This window comes from Nicotiana sylvestris, chromosome 3, assembly GCF_000393655.2.
Source record: "Nicotiana sylvestris chromosome 3, ASM39365v2, whole genome shotgun sequence".
Classification (NCBI taxonomy): Eukaryota; Viridiplantae; Streptophyta; class Magnoliopsida; order Solanales; family Solanaceae; genus Nicotiana; species Nicotiana sylvestris.
Genome location: NC_091059.1, coordinates 92,754,185 through 92,773,646, shown reverse-complemented (window position 1 = coordinate 92,773,646; position 19,462 = coordinate 92,754,185). Strand labels below are relative to the sequence as shown.

The following is a 19,462-nucleotide window of genomic DNA, read 5'->3' as shown; positions in this document are numbered from 1 at the left end:
CCTAGAGGCTCCGTAGACAGGAAATGTGGGTTATGTACTTATGTATTTTGGGTGGTATAACTTGTAAACCATGCTAAGTAACTATGTATGTTCTGTAAATCTCGTAAGAAGGTGTTTAAATTTATAAATGGCTATTTCACTTGATTGATGGGTAATGGAAATACGGGGTAAAACGTGGAATAGGAAAGGCACCTAGGTCCGCTTGGCTGGGGCTACCCAGTCGAGCACTGGTCATGTACCTCGGTTTTGGGGCGTGACAAACATGGTATCAGAGCCTAAGGTTTTAAAGTATCCTAGGATGTCTCGGAGTCGTGTCTAGTAGAGCCCTTCTTATCGGTGTGTTGTCGACCACATCAATAATTAGGGGGCTACACAGACATTTAGGAAATTTCCCTTTTTATTATTATTCTACATCATGCGATGAAGTGGAAAGTGAAAAGTGTCTTTGTCTAACTCGTGCATTGTTCCGAAATTTTCAGTCGTAGCCCCAAAGAAGAGAGCTCGACTCGACCTTGAGGCCAATACCATCCCAAGTGTGGCCATGAAATTTGTACCAGATGGTGCGGGTAAGAGTGACTCTCCGGCCCTAAATCTACCTAGCCCTTCTATTCCGGATCAAAGCATTCATGTTCCTGCTGCGGTAGAGGGTGATGCAATCCCTCTCGCTGATATTCATGATCCCTCTTCAGTTCTAGCTTCTGGTCCAGGTACTTCCGATGGGGACCTCAGGGGAGCTATTCATATGTTGACTCAGCTGGTGATCGCTCAGGCCCAAAGATCTCATGCCACCCCTACGCCTTCTAGCGGACAGGGAGATTCCTCCAGTTCCAGAATCAACCAGTTTTTGTCGTTGACCCCTCCAGAGTTCTCTGGTACTGATCCAGAGGCCGACCTGCAGGATTTTCTAGATGATATGTACAAGACTCTTCGGGTAATGAAGGCTACAGAGAAAGAGGCGGTTGAGTTAGCTTCTTACAGGCTGAGGGGACCAGCACATTACTGGTTCGAGATGTGGGAGGATTCCTGCAGGGATGGAAGTCCTTCGGCAAGATGGAACGAGTTCGTGGATGCTTTTATGGATCATTTCCTGCCTGTCGAGACTATGGCATCCCGTGCCACAGATTTTGAGATCCTCGAGCAGGGAAATATGAGTGTTTGGGAGTACCACATGAAGTTCATGAGATTGTCCAAGTATGCTCCTCAGTTGGTGCCGACTATGGATGCCAGGGTTCAACGGTTTGTTCAGGGCCTTAGTCCCTTGGTTGTGAATGAAGCTGCTACATCGGCCTTGCAATCTGATATGAATTATGGTAAGATAGTGGGATTCTCCCAGGCTACAAAGGCTAGAAAGTTAAAGATAAGGGCAGAGAGGGAGAGTAATAGTAGGGCCCAGTCAGCGGGCCACTCGGGGGGCTTAGTTGCAAGGGGGATACCAGTTCAAGGGAGAGGGCCAATAGGGCCATCCCAGCCTTATGCACAGTCCTCATCTAGTGCACCACCATCAGTGCCCCGTTATCAGCAGAGCAGCCACTGGGGACCAGGATCCGCCAGCAGGAGACCCCACCAGTCAGGTCGTCCAGGAGAGAGGTTCCAGCAACAGGGGAGGTCTTTGTGCCCTAAGTGGAGGAGATTCCATACCAAGTATTGTTATCTAGATAACCCAGTATGCTACAGATGTGGAGTGAGAGGTCATATTCAGCGGGATTGTCGTACGCCAAGTCAGGGCATGGGTAGGGGTTTTGCTCAGTCATCTGGTTCTTCAGCTGCCACATCTTCAATGCGTCCTCCAGCTCCAGCAGGGCGTGGAGCGGTTAGGGGTGGAGTTTTAGGCAAAGGTGGACCCAGTCACTTCTATGCCTTGAGTGGTCGCCAGAGTTCGGAGGTTTCTCCAGATGTTATCACAGGTATTATGACTGTTCAAGCACTTGATTGTTATGCTCTTATTGATCTGGGGTCCTCTTTGTCTTATGTTACCCCGTTTATTGCTTCATGTTTTGGGATAGAACCCGAACAGCTTCATGAGTCATTCTCGGTATCGACTCCAATTGGTGATTTTATTATAGTTGCACGAGTCTATAGGAATTGTGTTGTTGCGGTATGTAGTCATGTTACCACGGCCGATCTTATTGAGCTTGGGATGGTGGATTTTGTTATTATTATTCGAATGGACTGGCTTTATTCGTGCTTTGCTAAACTTGACTGCCGAACGAGATTCATGAGGCTTGAGTTCACTAGTGCCGAAGGGTAGGTTTATTTCATACCTTAAGGCTTCGAAGATGATTAAGAATGGGTGTATCTACCATTTGGTCCGGGTGGCGGACACCACTTCAGAAGTATCTGTCCCCGAGTCTGTACCAGTCATGAATGAGTTTCTTGAAGTGTTTCCAGACGAGCTTCCAGGGATTCCACCAGATAGGGAGATCGATTTCAGGATTGATGTATTGCCAGATACGCGGCCAGTATCTATTTCACTGTATAGAACGGCGCCAGCAGAGTTGAGAGAGTTGAAGGAGCAATTGAAAGACTTATTAGAAAAGGGTTCATTCGACCGAGTGTGTCGCCTTGGGGCGCACTAGTTCTCTTTGTCAGAAAGAAGGATGGGTCGCTTCAGATGTGTATTGATTATCGGCAGCTCAACAAAGTCACTATCAAAAACAAATATCTATTGCCTCGGATAGATGACTTGTTCAACCAATTGCAAGGTGCGAAGTTTTTCTCCAAAATTGATTTAAGGTCTGGGTATCACCAGTTAAAGGTCAGGGAGCAGGACATTCTTAAGACCGCTTTCAAAACTTGCTATGGTCACTTTGAATTCTTGGTCATGTCTTTTGGGCTAACCAACGCCCCGGCAGCTTTCATGGATCTTAAGAATCGGGTCTTCAAGCCATTTCTAGACTTCTTTGTGATTGTTTTCATTATGGCATCCTTGTTTATTCACGGAGCCGGGAGGATCATGCCGATCACTTCAGGGAAGTTCTGCAGACTCTTCATCAGCTCCAATTGTATGCTAAATTTTCAAAATGTGAATTTTGGTTGGAGTCTGTTACCTTTCTGGGTCATGTTGTTTCCAGTGAAGGGATTCAGGTGGATCCCCAGAAGATTGCAGCAGTGAAAGATTGGCCTATACCCACAACGCCAATGGAGATCCGTAGCTTCTTGGGTTTAGCGGGGTATTATCGGAGGTTTGTGGAGGGATTCTCTACCCTCGCCTCCCCATTGACTAAGTTAACGCAGAAAGCAGTTACGTTACAATGGTCTGATGCTTGTGAGACAAGTTTTCAGGAATTAAAGTCGAGATTGACCTCGGTGCCGATATTGACCTTGCCAAAAGGCACGGAAGGATTTGTGGTTTATTGCGATGACTCCAGGGTCGGTTTGGGGTGTGTGTTGATGCAACATAGGAAGGTTATAGCGTATGCTTCAAGGAAACTCAAGAATCACGAGAAGAATTATCCGACGCATGATTTGGAGCTTGCGACAGTTGTATTTGCCTTGAAAATATGGCGGCATTATCTTTATGGGGTCCATGTGGATGTGTTCTCGGACCACAAGAGTCTCCAATATTTGTTCAAGCAGAAGGAGTTGAATTTAAGGCATCGGCGGTGGTTAGAATTGATCAAGGATTATGATATGGACATTTTATACCATCCAGGGAAGGCAAATATGGTGGCCGACGCTCTCCGGCCGGAAGTCCATGGGTAGTTTGGCTCATTTGGGAGCGGATCAAAGGCCTTTGTATTTCGACCTCAGACGAAGGGAAGGTTATGGTGCATAATGGAGCAGAATCGTCACTTGTAGCGGAAGTCAAGGAAAAGCAGTTCATTGATCCAGCATTGGCACAGATGAAGGAGGCAGTTTTGAATAACAAGACTTCGGCATTTTCACTCGGTGGAGAGGATGGTGTATTACAATGTCAAGGTAGGCTATGTGTTCCAAATGTGGATAATCTTCGGGAGAGGGTAATGGCGGAGGCTCATAATTCCAGGTATTCTGTGCATCCAGGTTCTACGAAAATGTATCATGATCTCAATGAAATTTATTGGTGGAACGGTATGAAGAGGGTTGTGGCAGATTTTGTATCTAAATGTCCGAATTGTCAGCAAGTAAAAGCTGAGCATCAGCGCTCGGTGGGTTAACTCAACTTATAGAAATGCCAATGTGGAAATGCGAGATGATCAACATGGATTTCGTGGTAGGGTTACCTCGCACACAACGCAAGTTCGACTCAATTTGGGTAATAGTGGATCGACTCACCAAATCAGCTCACTTCTTACATGTCAAGTCCACCGATACTGCGGAACAGTATGCTTAGTTGTACATCAAAGAAATAGTAAGGCTTCATGACACTCCACTTTCTATTATCTCAGATCGAGGGGCCCAGTTCACAGCTAATTTTTGGAAGAAATTTCAGCAAGGTTTGGGTACTCAGGTGAATCTCAGCACGGCTTTCCATCCGCAGACTGATGGTCAAGCAGAGCGGACTATTCAGACGCTTGAAGATATGTTGCGAGCATGTGTCTTGGATTTCAAAGGTATATGGGATGATCACTTGCAACTTATAGAATCTGCTTACAATAATAGCTTTCATGCTAGCATTCAGATGGCCCCATTTAAGGCATTGTACGGGAGGAGATGTAGGTCTCCGATTGGATGGTTCGAAGTGGGTGAAGCAGAATTGTTAGGGACAGATCTCGTGCACCAGACTATGGAAAAAGTTAAAATCATTCAGGGAAGGATGAAAGCTGCTCAGAGTCATCAGAAATCCTATGCAGACGTGCGTCAAAAAGAATTGGAATTCCAAGTAGATGATTGGGTGTTCTTGAAAGTATATCCTATGAAGGGAGTTATGCGATTTGGAAAGAAAGGAAAATTGAGCCCAAGGTATGTCGGGCCATATCGGATCGCTCAAAGGATAGGACAGGTGACTTATAGGCTGGAATTGCCCCTTGAGATGTCATTAGTGCACCCGGTGTTCCATGTGTCTATGTTGAAGAAAGTGGTTGGAGATCCATCCGCCATTGTGCCTATTGAGACTATTGAGGTGAGTGAAGACTTATCGTATGAAGAGGTTCCGGTTGCTATTCTTGATAGGCAAGTCCGAAAATTGAGGAACAAGGAAATTGCTTCAGTTAAAGTATTGTGGCGAAGTCAACAAGTCAAGGAATCCACGTGGGAAGCGGAAAAAGAAATGAAAGAGAAATATCCCCATCTGTTCGAACAAGTCTAGTAGTGATCATGCGAACAGTTGTCTTTAAGCAATTTGAGGTAGTGTTCAGATTTGTGCAAGGCACCCCATTTTCCCCAAACTGCCTTATTGTTGTAACCTCCCAATGTGTGCCAAATTGCAAATGTTGTTACTATTTGGGCAATGTGCAACCCTTGAGGTAAATGAAAAAAAAATTGTGAAACTTATGCGGTAGGTAAATGATTAATTGAAGCGTTTTTCGCATGTTAAAGTGATTGAATTGTATGGGGCTCATTGAAGTGATCCAGTTGTGCGCAAGTAAATGACATTGGTTGAACCATGTGCAATTTGTGGTATAAAGAGAATGAGCTAAGTGTGAGTTGTTTAAAGTGTATGAATATGTATAAGTTGTTGAGGTAATGAATTGTATACCAGTTGTAGTAATGGTACTTGGAAATATGTTTCGGGGACTCTCTGATAGGTGGATTGTCCTAGTTACAAGGGAAACTCTGCCAAACTTTCTGCAAAATTTGGGAGTTAGTCAAAATTTGGGAGTTAAAGATGTGTGAGAAAGGAGATAAGTTATACTAAGTAATTGCGTATTGACTCCAATTATCATTCGAGGGCGAATGATCCTAAGCGGGGGAGAATGTAAAGCCCCGGAAAATTTTGCTAAGTAATTTAAGATTTCGTGGAGCCAAGGTAGGCTAATTATTTTATTTTGTGTTCAAGTGAGGATTCATGATATAATGGATATCAATTGGATATGTTAATAAGTGTATAATTCATATTAGAAGTGAATTGGGGTCTAAGGAGAGGCCTAAGTCTAAGCCAAGTTGGAAAATTTCATAATAGACGAAAGTTGTAAATGAGTGCGCACAAGACCTCACTTTGGATGATCATATCTCCATTTATATAACGAGTTGTGTGATGCACAACCTATCAAATTAAAGCCTTTTGAGTTTAGTTTCCAAAGCAATAAACCGTTTGTCATTTAGAGGCGTATACATAGCGTTATGACCATTTTACTAGGCATGTGTCACTAGCGCGACCATTAGCGCGATCGCGCTAGTAGACGCGCATATTGCGAAGTATTCTGCCTCTAAACGCACTAGTAGCGCGGGCGCGCTAGTATCAGGTCTCTAAATACCCTAAGACCGGGTAAGAAGAGTCCCTAAGTCATTTTTTGAACAAGGGCTTGCTCTAACAAGGGGGAATTCGTCCCATATTCCATTCCTATGATCCAAGGTAAGTTTTTGGAGTATTTTGAGTTGATTACTACTCCTAAACACTTATATTAACATGGATTAATCTTGAAAATCCATAGATTTCCATTAAAATCCTTGAATTTATCAAGAACACCACAAGTGGGGATTCTCATGATTCTTACTACAAGAGGTATGTCTATCATCTCTAACTACACTATGGTGATTATTTATGTATGATATATACATTAGAACTCATGGGATGATGATGGAAATCCATAAGTGCCTAACCTAGATAGTGTTGGTTGTAGAGATTGTGAAATGGGTTAATTAAGGAGGTTGATGGTTGGGTACGAATGAATGGTCATACATATGTTGTTGGAAGTTATAAATTGGTTAGGAATGATGGTGGAATGAATTGTTGGTTAATGGTGATAGTTGGAGGAACCAATACTTTAGTTATGAGGTGTAAATATCTATACCTACAAGGTGTTTGATAGTATGCCTAAATGGCATAAGTTATGGAGATTATTACTAATATTAGTCCTATTGAATGTTGTATTGTAGATTGAAGTTGCTTAAGTGTATTGGATCATTGTAGTATCTTTAAGGGGCAAATTTCAGGTATGTGTGGCTAACTTTAACTCTTGTACAATCCCCTTGTTATGACGAGCATACGGTATGTGTACCTTGTATGAAAATATGTGTATTGATCGTCTTAGTTGATTTCCACACCGCCATGTTATATGTGACTGTAAAAAGTGATTTGATGTGCCCACCTTATTATGTACTAAGCTTGTAAATTCTTGAGGAGGACGATATGGGAGTATGTGTTAACGAATTAAAGAACGTTAATGTGTCCAAATATGGAAATGTGTATAATGGCTAAAACCCTGTGTGGTAAGAGCTGTGTAACAAATGATGGAAAGAAATCATAATTGATGCAATTGAAACAACTGTAGTAATATCATACGTGACTTGTCGTGGGCAATTATCGTTGTGACTTAAATTGTATACGGGTTATTGCATATGATGGAAATGGTATTGATGTTTATGAAAATTCTTTGTGAATTGTTGTTGTTGTCGTGTGAAATGTGATTGCCCGGCGGGATCGGGTTGCACCCCGCAACACGAAGTTATAAGGTGTGGGTTGTGGTGATATGGGTGGCCAAGGTAATAAGGGTGGAAAAGTGATCGAAGTCACTATTGAAATGAAAATATGTGAAAGTTGTGAAATCATTGATGTGATGAAATAATGTTGAAAAGGGAAAAGGAGAGATTGTGAAACCTGTTTGGCTTTGGTTGTTCCTTTCAGGTACATTTGATTGTTGATTCTATTACTGTTTGTTATCTGTATATTTCTTGATTTTACTTGGGCTAAATATTGTTTATACATACTAGTACAATTCAAATGTACTGACGTCCCTTTTGCCGGGGACGCTACATTCGTGTTATGATTGTAGGTGGTTCCATAGAAGGTACTCCAGTCCACCGACAGTAGCACCTCCTCCACTTTCCGTCAACTGTATTGGTGAGCCCCTTTTTCCTCTAGGGGCCCTGCGTGGCTCATGCCGCTTTTCCTCCCGGAATCTTATTTTGGTATTTGTGTAAGGTATAGCTGGAACCTTGTTACCGGCAAGTATTGTAACACTCTTTTGTATTCCTAGAGGCTCCATAGACAAGAAATGTGGGTTATGTACTTATGTATTTTGGGCGGTATAACTTGTTAATCATGCTAAGTAACTATGTATGTTCTGTAAATCTCGTAAGAAGGTGTTTAAATTTATAAATAGCTATTTCACTTGGTTGATGGGTAATGGAAATGCGGGGTAAAACATGGAATAGGAAAGGCACCCAGGTCCTCTTGGTTGGGGATACACAGTCGAGCGCCGGTCATGTCCCTCGGTTTTGGGGCGTGATAGTATAGATAATGCCAAAAAGAAAGAAGGGATAGCTTTAACATACCTGAGTCGGTTCTCCAGACAATCCCTCTAACATATGACAATCGTGACAAAATACGTGACGGCAAGACAGGAATAGGAAACATCCATATGATATTCTTGAGAAAGATTGCACCGTACTCCCTTAGAATCGCAAAATCTCGTTGCATCATACTTGCATTCTTGGACTTTGGTGGACTTGGTTTTGATTGCAAGATTTTCCTAACTTTGATTTGGAAGATCAATAACGTTGTTGGAGTGTTACTTTATGCATAAATGAATCCAACTCCTATTAATGAAAATTGTATTTATTTACAATATTTGGTCTAGCAAATCCATGTTTGATCCATTTAGTGCCACCTCCTTCTTTTGGATTGATTAGTTGACAGTTTATTGCCATACTTACATACCTCCATATGTTTAGTTGTCCCCTTATAATTATCCAACAATTTCACTTAAATAGTTTTCCACAAAATCCAATAATTAACCAATTACACATTTAATTAAGAATTATCTCAATTTACTTAAAATACTACTCACTTTTAGTACACTTTATACACCTTACTATCATGGTCATGTGGTACCTTGTATGGTACTAGTCCATAAATACCAGGTATTATAGCTCGGACTGTATTTTATCCCAAATGTACAAACCTCGACGAAACTCGTTTTCTTCGATTTGCTAGCCCTATCACCTTCACGAATTTACTTATTCCTTGTTTAAAATAGCATAATACTTATAATTCCAAAATAATCTTATTCCCGAGCTTACGTTGATTAACTTACAACGAAACATCAACGTACAAAAATGCGGGACGTGACATCTCACTTTCGAGCTGTCATTAATTTATTTATGGCGTATTTTCATGTACAAAAATATAGCGTGTAACATCATTCCCCCCTTTGAAATATTCGTCCTCGAATGTTGACTGATGCACTTATCATTCTCATATCCCATAGTTTTTGCGAATACTTTAGTACTTCTCTTGCCATTTAGGAAACTGTTCTGTGAATAAGTCCAAAGGCCATGGAATTCCCCCTTTTAGTCCTCTTTCTCATATGTGGTCGAAATCTTTCAAATCTTGTAACTGTTGCTACCTTCTGTCATGCAGCTTGTATGACTTTGACCTTGTAAGTGCGTCTATGCGACTCTTCTTTCCTCTTTTATTTTTGCTCTAGTTTCTAGCCAATCTCTAGACCTCACTTTGCAAACACATACAGAGCTTGATAAAATGTCCCTCTGGGCATTTGTAGGTATACTAAAGTTCTTTACTCGGTACTTCGTTGAAATTACGAATATTGCTACTTCTTGTTTCATAAATCCGGTTATCTATCCGCGTGATTTTACTACATCTAGGTAGGTCATATTATTCCATTACTCTTACTTCGATTTATCGTTGCTGAGGTCTGCTACCAAATTCCATCTTACTCTTGTTTCTTATCGCATATGTATAAATCAAAGTCCTTAATACTTCCTCATTACTGTTCATCTTAGGAATGACGACCTAATCTCAGCTCACACTTTGTGACTTTTGTCCATCCATTATGATTTGCCAAAATATTGATCTACAATATACCACTAATACCTTGAAACTTCTTACGTAATACCTTGCCACTAGGGCTTACGTTGCATCGAGAAATATTTTAAATGATTTCCATAATTGTATTTCATAGTATCTCAATGTGATTCACCTTATAGGGGTATCAAAATCCTGTACCGTCCATGAAATCTTTTTTTTCTTCAAATCATTACTCAATCAAAGGCCCAAATGTCATTATTTATCTACCATAATTACACCCTCACCTTTTTGAAATGATATTAGCCTTAGACTCCTTTGAGTTCATTCAGGCTATACTGAGCTTTCTATAACTTAGAGAAATTGTTAGCTCGCTTGTTTTCATGGGTTTAATCCTTAGGACTTATCCATTCTCGTCACCTTCTCACTTGCCCTTTCGTATCCTTACTCTTGCCTTCCTAAAACCTTGTCGCTTTGCCATACTTAAGCTTGCGACCTACCCGTATTTATTTATATTGCTCGCAACCTTCTTTCAACTTGCTTGCATCATAGGTTTCCTTATGTCATTCTGGAACATCAAGTGAGACATCACATCATCTCTAAGTCTTCTTTACTGTCTTAATTAGTCTCCTCAATACCTAGAAACCATAGGCTATGAGATATGCTACTGACGATGCCTCTATCATTCCTGGATATTGAATCCACGCGCTTCTCGCTTTCTATCCAAAGTATAGACTATTCACAACCTTCTGCATTTAAGTATCGCGTACGTTGTTCACCTTTGCCTTACTTACCTTAAAATCTTGCATCACATCTTGTATCCCTTTCATGACCTTCCTCCCACATATGTATAATTCACATCCATAACTTGAAGCTTTATCATAATACTTGCACCTCTAGTGTATACATAATCCGGTGAGGGATTCATACTGAATTCTTATGAGGTTGGTAATCTTTAGTTGGCTTCATCGTAGAGTCGTTATAAAATATGGCTACTGTACTATCTCTCGTATACCTCTACTATTTAAAAGTGATCCTGAGGTCATAATTCTTTTGGTCCACTACTGTTTTACTTAGTCAATATAACTCTTTAGTTTCCTCCTTTTCTAATCAGCCTTTATGTAGGCTTAAGCTATCCTCCTATTTGCAGCTCCTGGTATTAGTTATTACTTTAGCCTTTCATAGGCACCAAGGGATATTCATGATAAAATCCTTTATCAATTCGATCCTTTATCTATGACCTGGGCTCAATTCTTTCTTTTAACGTATACCATAATCTTCTATGATTGTATATATTGTAGGTATAAAATTCCAAACTCTTAAGTGAATTCATAACGTCACCAACTCAGGATCATTGATCGAATATTTCCTTTCGTTACTTCTTATCTTTCTTTAATTGCAAGCAATTACTTTTCCTGGTCGTTCTATCACTTGTTTCATGGATACTTGTCTTATCTTAGTTCCCACGCACCGAAAGTTTCGTGCGACTCATATAATCTCGAAGATTACTTTTGACTTTACTTCCAGTTCACTAGCCATGGTAGGTGCCACTTTCTTTTGGCGTGCATACAGTTTTGTAGTGAGACTGTTGTTACAAAACCACTTCCTCTTTAGGTCGCTGTGCTTTGGTTAAAGCCTTCTTCTTTATTTCCTCAGTTAGTCTTTCATTGTAGTAGTTATGGAGGACCTTTTGGCTCTTGTAAAGTTACTATCTTGTTATATTGCTTACCTGACAGAATTTTTGATGTTCGTACTTACCTATAATTATCCGTTGTTACTTACCTCCACACTCATGTGCTCGTACGGTTGCTTCTGAACTAAAGTTTTGACTGTCTTCCTAGTGGGACTCTCTTTCATTTCCATAACACTCATACAGTATCTCTAACTACCCTAACTCCTACCTGAGTATTTCTTAAGGTCATGATGTCGTATCTGTGAGGCTGAATTTCTCATGTTCACTCTGTTTATCTTGCACGAACTATTGATTTGTCTGTAACTTCTTGTCTAGTCATGACTAGATCTTCCTCAATCAATTACTAACTACTCGTTGGCCTATTCTCATATCAATACTCCGCGTAATCTTCCTTGGATTATTTCCTTTGTCTTAATTTACCTCACGTGCTGGTTTCTTATCTATCAATAACATCCCGGGCAGGAACCTTTACTTCATTTCCTTAACGTCTTGCTTGCGTAATGTTCTGGAATCGTAGCATATTTGTTGGATTTAAATAAGTGCAATCTCATTCTTTTCTTATTTTTACCGCATTCTTTCTTTACCATTCCATAGTTACTAGAACGACTTAATTTTGGCTTAATGCCACATCATTCCATATTCCCCCTTTAGGGGAGTACTAAGAGTTGGAGCTACGACGACCTACCTATAGATGTTTTTCCTTTTCATCTTTGGAATCCTTTCACATCATCGATAACCCTTACTCGGCTTGCGGTAATTCTTCTATACCAAGGATAACAAAATTCCTTACTCGCGAGGGACACTTAATGTAACTGGAACATACAGTCGCTTAAGCTTAACTTTTCTTACATTGCATGCTTTAGGGAAGTTTATTCCTGAATGACCATTCTCTGAATTTCTCATGAATCTTCTTCTGTTGTTCATTCTATTATTGCCGGAACGCAATCTGAAATCCTCATGATGCTGACCGTTATCAAATCACTCAGTCCCTAGTTCATGTTTAGTTTATTTTGTTCACCAGCACATACTGATTTCTATTATTTCTGGGGCCTAACGTTTCCTTCTGGTAATCACGTTAGAGTCATGAACTTATTCCTTGAAATGAGGATATGACTTTATGGCCTATACTCTTTTGTTGTCCTAAGGCCTGTCACCTCTCGTCTCTTCCTTCACTTGATTATAGATTTTGTAATACTGGCATCTTTTGATCTACCGTTGTCATCCATGTATCATATCTTACTCATAATGCTTCATTAACTATTTTCTTATTTCCCGCTAACATTTATGCCTATCACTGTATTCTAAATATTCGAACAAGACATTCTTTTGCTTTTAGCTCCCCTTTGCTCCCTCCAGCGGCTATTCGGATTGCTTAACATTCTCACTCTGCTAGGGACACGAGCCACACTAAGGTAATATTTATCCCTTCAAGGCTTCCAGGTTCTATCTTTATAGTACTCATATCTAGTTGTACTATTTTAGAGTGTGCCATCCGGGTGTCTCACAAGGAGTTTATTAGCACATTTGCAATATCCTTTGGAAATGTCAACTAACGCAAGCAATCAATTCATCATTTTTGGTCACTCTAATCCCAGCCGGATCCTGATATTCCGTCCTTTTCTTAATCTACACCTGCTAGTCCCTAATAGGGTATAACTGAGATAGGTTTGGCCAATTATATATACCTCTGTTACTGTTGAGGGTAACACATAATGCTTATATTTTTCTGTCGGAACTGTAATATTGATAATCTTCATTAACCGGGTGCCTCGTACGCTTCTTCACCTTGCTTCTTTTATATGCTGAAACTTGTGTCTCCCTCCTTATTCCTTTTTATTTTCGTAAGAGTGGATAGGCATTCTTGCCTTAGGGATCCTTATCAAGAAGCTTACACATCTTAGTATACACACGATTTGATGAATACCTCATATTTATCCATCATAAGCTTGATGCGAAAATTGAGTTCTTCTGAATCAACTCTTCTACAGCTATATCTTTTACCAGTCGTCTTTCTAGATGTAGGCATCGTTGTATAATGAATAAGATCGAGTTTAGGAAATTGAGTTCTTACAACTGAGCTCTACCACACGATCTAGAGTAGGAAGAAAGAGTGACAGTCCCAAATGCTCTGTAACCTCCTGCTTATAAGTATGGTGCACAACACACCCATAAAAAAGACTCTACTAGACATGGCTTGTAGACTCCCTAGGATAGAACTGCTCTGATACCACTTTTGTCACGATCCAAACCGATGGGCCGCGACAGGCACCCGGTACCTTACTCAACCGAGTACTAACATAACGTATCTTTTATATCATTCTATCATAGGTAAATGAACCGAAGTAAAGCATGACGGAATACAAACTTATACATATGAAGTACGGGCCTATAAGACCAAAATAACCACTCATGTACTGAATATAGGCCAACAAGGCCATACAATCTTTTACGTACATGACATCAGTCTAAAAGCCTCTAAGAATACATAATTTTCATAAAGGTCGGGACAGAGTCCCGCCATACCAAAGAATACACGTATAAATTATACTAACCAAACAAGCAACTCCGAAGCAAATAGAGCGCACCAACATCTTCCGCAAAGCTAATAGCCTACTTGGAGGGCTCTCGACCTGTCTATCAGGACCTACGGGCATGAAACTCAGCGTCCCCTGGCAAAAGGGACATTAGTACGAATAATGTACCGAGTATGTAAGGCACATAAACAAGTACATAACAGACATAGAAGAAATATAAAGTAAATGACTCAACCTGTAAGTCTGGATAACTCTGTAAATCATGAAATACTTATAGTTTCATGCATATGCGTATGAATATCATTCCGTGCATAGGTACATGTGTTCATAACATCATCAAGCCTCTGATGGCATCCCATCATATCATCTCGGCCACTGTGGGCAAATCATCAACGTATACCAGTTGATCAGGTGGTGGTGCGTATATAACGCCATAACCTTTTTCCATATCCCATATACATACATATATACATATATACATGTATATAACGCCATCTGGTCATGGGTCAATGTACATGTAAATGAATGCAATTCATGAGAAGTACGTCAATAAAACCTCTCGGAACATCATAAGATCATTATGCCTCTGATTAATATCATGAAATAAACATTATCAATTTACGTATTTTCTAAGACTCATGAACAGATGATAGAATAATAGGACACATGGGAATTCAAGACATAGACATCTCTAATACTTCTATGAATAGAGCCATTTATGAAATTTGTGCATTTGCTCGTTTCATTCGTGTCGTCTAGATCATGCCAAAAATAAAGAAGGGATAGCCTTAACATACCTGAGCCGGTTCTCCAGACAATCCCTCTAACATATGACAATCGCGACAAAATACGTGACGGCAAAACCGGAATAGGAAACATCCATATGATATTCTTGCGAAAGATTGCATCGTACTCCCTTAGAATCGCAAAATCTCGTTGCATCATACTTGCATTCTTGGACGTTGGTGGACTTGGTTTTGATTGCAAGATTTTCCTAACTTTGATTTGGAAGATCAATAACGTTGTTGGAGTCTTACTTTATGCATAAATGAATCCAACTCCTATTAATGAAAATTGTATTTATTTACAATATTTGGTCTAGCAAATCCATGTTTGATCCATTTAGTGCCACCTCCTTCTTTAGGCTTGATTAGTTGGCAATTTGTTGCCATACTTACATACCTCCACATGTATAGTTGTCCTCTTATAATTATCCAACAATTTCACTTAAATATTTATTCACAAAATCCAATAATTAACCAATTACCCACTTAATTAAGAATTATCTCAATTTACTTAAAATATTACTCACTTTTAGTACACTTTATACACCTTACTATCATGGCCATGTGGTACCTTATATGGTACTAGTGCATAAATACCGGATATTATAGCTCGGACCGTATTTTATCCCAAATGTACAAACCTCGGCGAAACTTGTTTTCTTCGATTTGCTTGCCCTATCACTTTCACGAATTTACTTATTCCTTGTTTGAAATAGCATAATACTTATAATTCCAAAATAATCTCATTCCCGAGCTTACGCGATTAACTTACGACAAAACATCAACGTACAAAAATGCGGGACGTGACGTCTCACTTCCGAGCCGTCATTAATTTATTTATGGCATATTTTTATGTACAAAAATATAGGGTGTAACAAGCTAAAGGCCTCTCCACAACTGGAATAAATGCTAAACTTTCCGTACTCTCCGCTTTTCTACTCAAGATGTCAGCCACCACATTAGTCTTTCCCCGGATGGTACAAGATAGTGATATCAATTCAACAGCTCCAACCACCTCAGCTACCTAAAATTCAAATCTTTCTATTTAAATAGATGCTAAAGACTTCGATGATCCATCTATACCTCACAATATATGCAATATAAATAATGGCTCCAAATTTTGAGTGCATGCACAGTAGTTGCTAGCTCCAAATCATGTACCAGATAGTTTTTTCTCATTGAGCTTCAACTGGCGCGACGCATAGGCAATCACTCTACCATCCTGTATCAATACATACCCAAGGCCTACGTGCGAGCCATTACAATAGATAGTGTACCTCCCCGGTCCTAAAGGCAACACCAAAATTGGAACTGTAGTAAAAACAATATTGAGCTTCTAGAAACTTTCTTCACACTCATTGGATCATCTGAATAGAGCACCCTTCTGAGTTAACTTAGTTAACAGAGATGCAATAGATGAGAAACCTTCCACGAAGCAACAATAGTAACCAGCCAAACCTAGGAAACTCCTGATCTCAGTAGCGGTAGACGGTCTTGGCTAAATCTGAATGACTCAATCTTTTTCGGATTCACCTTGATCCCATCACTAGACACCGCGTGGCCCAAGAATGCCACTAAGTCCAACCAAGACTCATACTTGAAAAACTTAGCATAGAACTTCTTCTTCCTCAAAGTCTGAAGCACAATCCTCAAATGTTACTCGTGCTCCTCCCTACTACTGGAATACAAAATATATCATCAATGAATACAATGACAAAAGAATCTAAATAAGGCTGGAACACATTATTCATCAAATGCATGAAAGCTGATGGGGAATTAGTCAACCCAAACGATATTACCAAAAACTCATATTGCCCATAACGAGTCCTAAAAGCCGTCTTAAGAATTTCCAAAGCCCTAATCTTCAACTGGTGCTACTCCGATCTCAAGTCAATATTTGAGAACACCCTAGAACCCTGAACCTGATCAAATAAATTGTCAATGTGTGGCAATGGATACTTGTTCATGGTAACCTTGTTCAACTGCATGTAGTCAATACACATTCTCATAGAACCATCCTTTTTCTTAACAAACAATACCGATGCACCTTAAGGTGATACACTAAGAATGATTAACCCCTTGCAAGAAACAAAAGCTAGATACGCCAAATATCTCTTGCAACAAACAATACCGACGCACCCCAACTGTGCCTACAACTCCGCTAGAGTCATACGATATGGAAGAATAGATATGGGCTGAGTTCCCGGTGCCAAATGAATACTGAAATTAATATCTTATCTGATGTCATGCCCGGTAGGTCTAGAAACACATCCGGAAACTCGTTCAATACTGGAACTCACTCAATAGTAGGAGTATCAGCACTAACATTTCTAACAAAAGCTAGATACGCCAAACATTCCTTCTCAACCATCCGTTGAGCCTTCAAAAATGAGATAATTCTTCTAGGAGTGCAACCAAAAGAACCCTTCCACTCCAAACTTGGCAACCCTGGCATAGCCAACGTCATGGTCTTAGCGTGACAATTAATAATAGCATGGTACAGAGATAACTAATCCATACCCAAGATCACATCAAAGTCTACCATATCTAACAATAGAAAGTCCTCCCTCATCTCAAAACCACATATAGAACCACACGGGACCGATAGACTCTATCTACCACAATAGAATCCCCAACCAATGTAGATGCATAAACAAGGGTAATAAACAAATCATGTGGCATATCCAGAAAAGAAGCAAAATATGACAACACATATGAATAAGTAGAGCTAGGATCAAACAATACTAATGCATCCATGTGGCACACAAAAATAAAACCTATAATCACTGCATCTGAAGCAATGGCCTCAGTCCTCCCTAGGAACGCATAGCATCTAGCTTGACCTAAACTATACTAAGCTAGCTCTCAAGGATGACCACATCCTGGATGACCTCCACCTCAAGCTGGCAGAATGGGTGGTATAACAACCAGCGCAAGAATCATAGACTGAACTTCCTGCTACCTTGAACCTTTGTGATAATGGGGGCAGTATTTCCTAATGTGCCCCAAGTCTCCACACTCATAAAAACCTCTGAACATAAATTACTACAAGGCCTAAGTCAGATCCCATAATCCAGAATACCTACCAGAAGAACTTGGTACCGATGAACCCTAAATAAATGGAGCGCAATGAGAACTCTACGCTGGAAGTGCACTGAATAAAGACTGCACAAAAGCTCCTCAACTAGGTGGCGGTTCATGATAAGCTGGTTTCCTCAAATGGACTCCCCCAAATCAACCTTGACCTCTAAATGAGGCACCAATGAAGCTACCTAAACGTCGGGACCTCTTGTCCCTACCATGCATCATCTCTCTAGTCTCACTGTGGATGCGCTCAATATGATACACTATCTTCACCACTTGGAAAAATTAAGTCCTAGTCTCTACTTCTCTAGCCATTGCAAAGCGAATACCATGTTGAATACCATCAATGAATCTCCTCACTCTCTCATCCTTAGAAGGAACCAAAATAATAGCATGATATAATAACTTTGTAAACCTCATCTCACACTCAGTGACTGATATCAGACCCTACTAAAGGTACTCAAACTGCCTCCTCAACTCCTCTCTCTTGGCGGGGGACACAAACTTCTCCGAAAAGACCTTGGAGAATTGAGCCCAAGTGAGAGGAAGTGATCCTACTGGTTTTCCCAGATCATAAACGTGCCACCACCTCTTGGTTGGACCCTGTATCTGAAAGGTGGTGAAGTCAACTCCATGGACTCAACTAGTGAATAACCTACATTGGACTCAACTAGTTCCAAATGGCGTAAAATCTCATGACAACGATCCAAGAACTCCTAGAATCCTCTGAAGGTGTAGTGCTAAAGTGAGGAGGATGCAACTTTGTGAACATAACCAGCATTTTCAGCTTATTAGCTGACATCACGGGCATATCCTCAGGCTACGCAACATTATGCTGAACTCCCCAACTATTAACATTCAGGGGTTTGATAACCATGTGCCATCTACTTTAGGATATGAGTGGTTGGAGTCTGCAATCCACCCCTACCTGGGAAGTAGCTGGCATAGTATGAAATGCCCCGACCTAAGCCAAAGTCTTGAATAATCCAACCTTACAGACCAAGGCTTCTTGAACAACTAGCATAGAAAATAAACCCTAGGGAACCTAAGATGGTCCCATCGGCTTAGCAAAGGCAGGAATCTGCTCCTCAACGGGAGCTACGGGTGGCTCCACTATGACTACTTGAGCATGGGCCCTAACTATGGTGCGTGCTCTACCCCTGCCTCGGCCCCAGCCTCTCATGGCACTGGCCTAGATTAATCACGCCTACTAAGCTATACTGGAAGAACGTATCCTCACCATCTGTAAGAGAATAGAAAAGCAAAAATTCAGACTTTAGGGATAAAAAAATCCGTACAAGAGAGAATGAAAGAAAGAGAAGGTTTTCGTAATGGTCTTATAGCCTCCTGAAGATAAGTATAAATTTCTCCGTACCGACCCGTAAGACTTTACTAGACTTGCTCATAACTCGTGAGACCTATGCAACCTAGTGCTCTGATACCAACTAGGCACGATCCAAAATTCCACTGGAGCCGTGATGGCACCCAAAACCGCTTTCTAGGAAGTCAACAATCAACA

The 19,462-nt window shown here is 40.5% G+C and overlaps 2 protein-coding genes across 2 annotated transcripts; both read left to right on the top strand.

Moving 5' to 3' along the window:
• Positions 1-541: 541 nt before the first annotated feature.
• On the top strand, positions 542-2,248 carry LOC138887682 (uncharacterized). Its single transcript, XM_070169459.1, has one exon. It carries the CDS (start codon positions 542-544, stop codon positions 2,246-2,248), a length of 1,707 nt encoding a protein of 568 aa, XP_070025560.1.
• Positions 2,249-2,276: 28 nt separating this feature from the next.
• On the top strand, positions 2,277-5,227 carry LOC138887681 (uncharacterized). The gene is made up of 4 exons (XM_070169458.1): positions 2,277-2,473; positions 3,072-3,182; positions 3,653-4,050; positions 4,368-5,227. The coding sequence occupies exons 1-4, from the start codon at positions 2,277-2,279 to the stop codon at positions 5,225-5,227; spliced, it is 1,566 nt and encodes a 521-aa protein (XP_070025559.1).
• Positions 5,228-19,462: the final 14,235 nt, after the last annotated feature.

What these genes read in the sequence shown, in the direction of transcription:
- LOC138887681 (XM_070169458.1), top strand. Translation starts at nt 2,277, where the DNA reads ATGATTAAGAATGGGTGTATCTACCATTTGGTCCGGGTGGCGGACACC. An exon ending in TTAGCGGGGTATTATCGGAG is followed by an intron (nt 3,183 to 3,652) that starts GTTTGTGGAGGG and finishes TATACCATCCAG; the next exon opens with GGAAGGCAAATATGGTGGCC. An exon ending in TGAAATTTATTGGTGGAACG is followed by an intron (nt 4,051 to 4,367) that starts GTATGAAGAGGG and finishes CTATTATCTCAG; the next exon opens with ATCGAGGGGCCCAGTTCACA.
- LOC138887682 (XM_070169459.1), top strand. Translation starts at nt 542, where the DNA reads ATGAAATTTGTACCAGATGGTGCGGGTAAGAGTGACTCTCCGGCCCTA.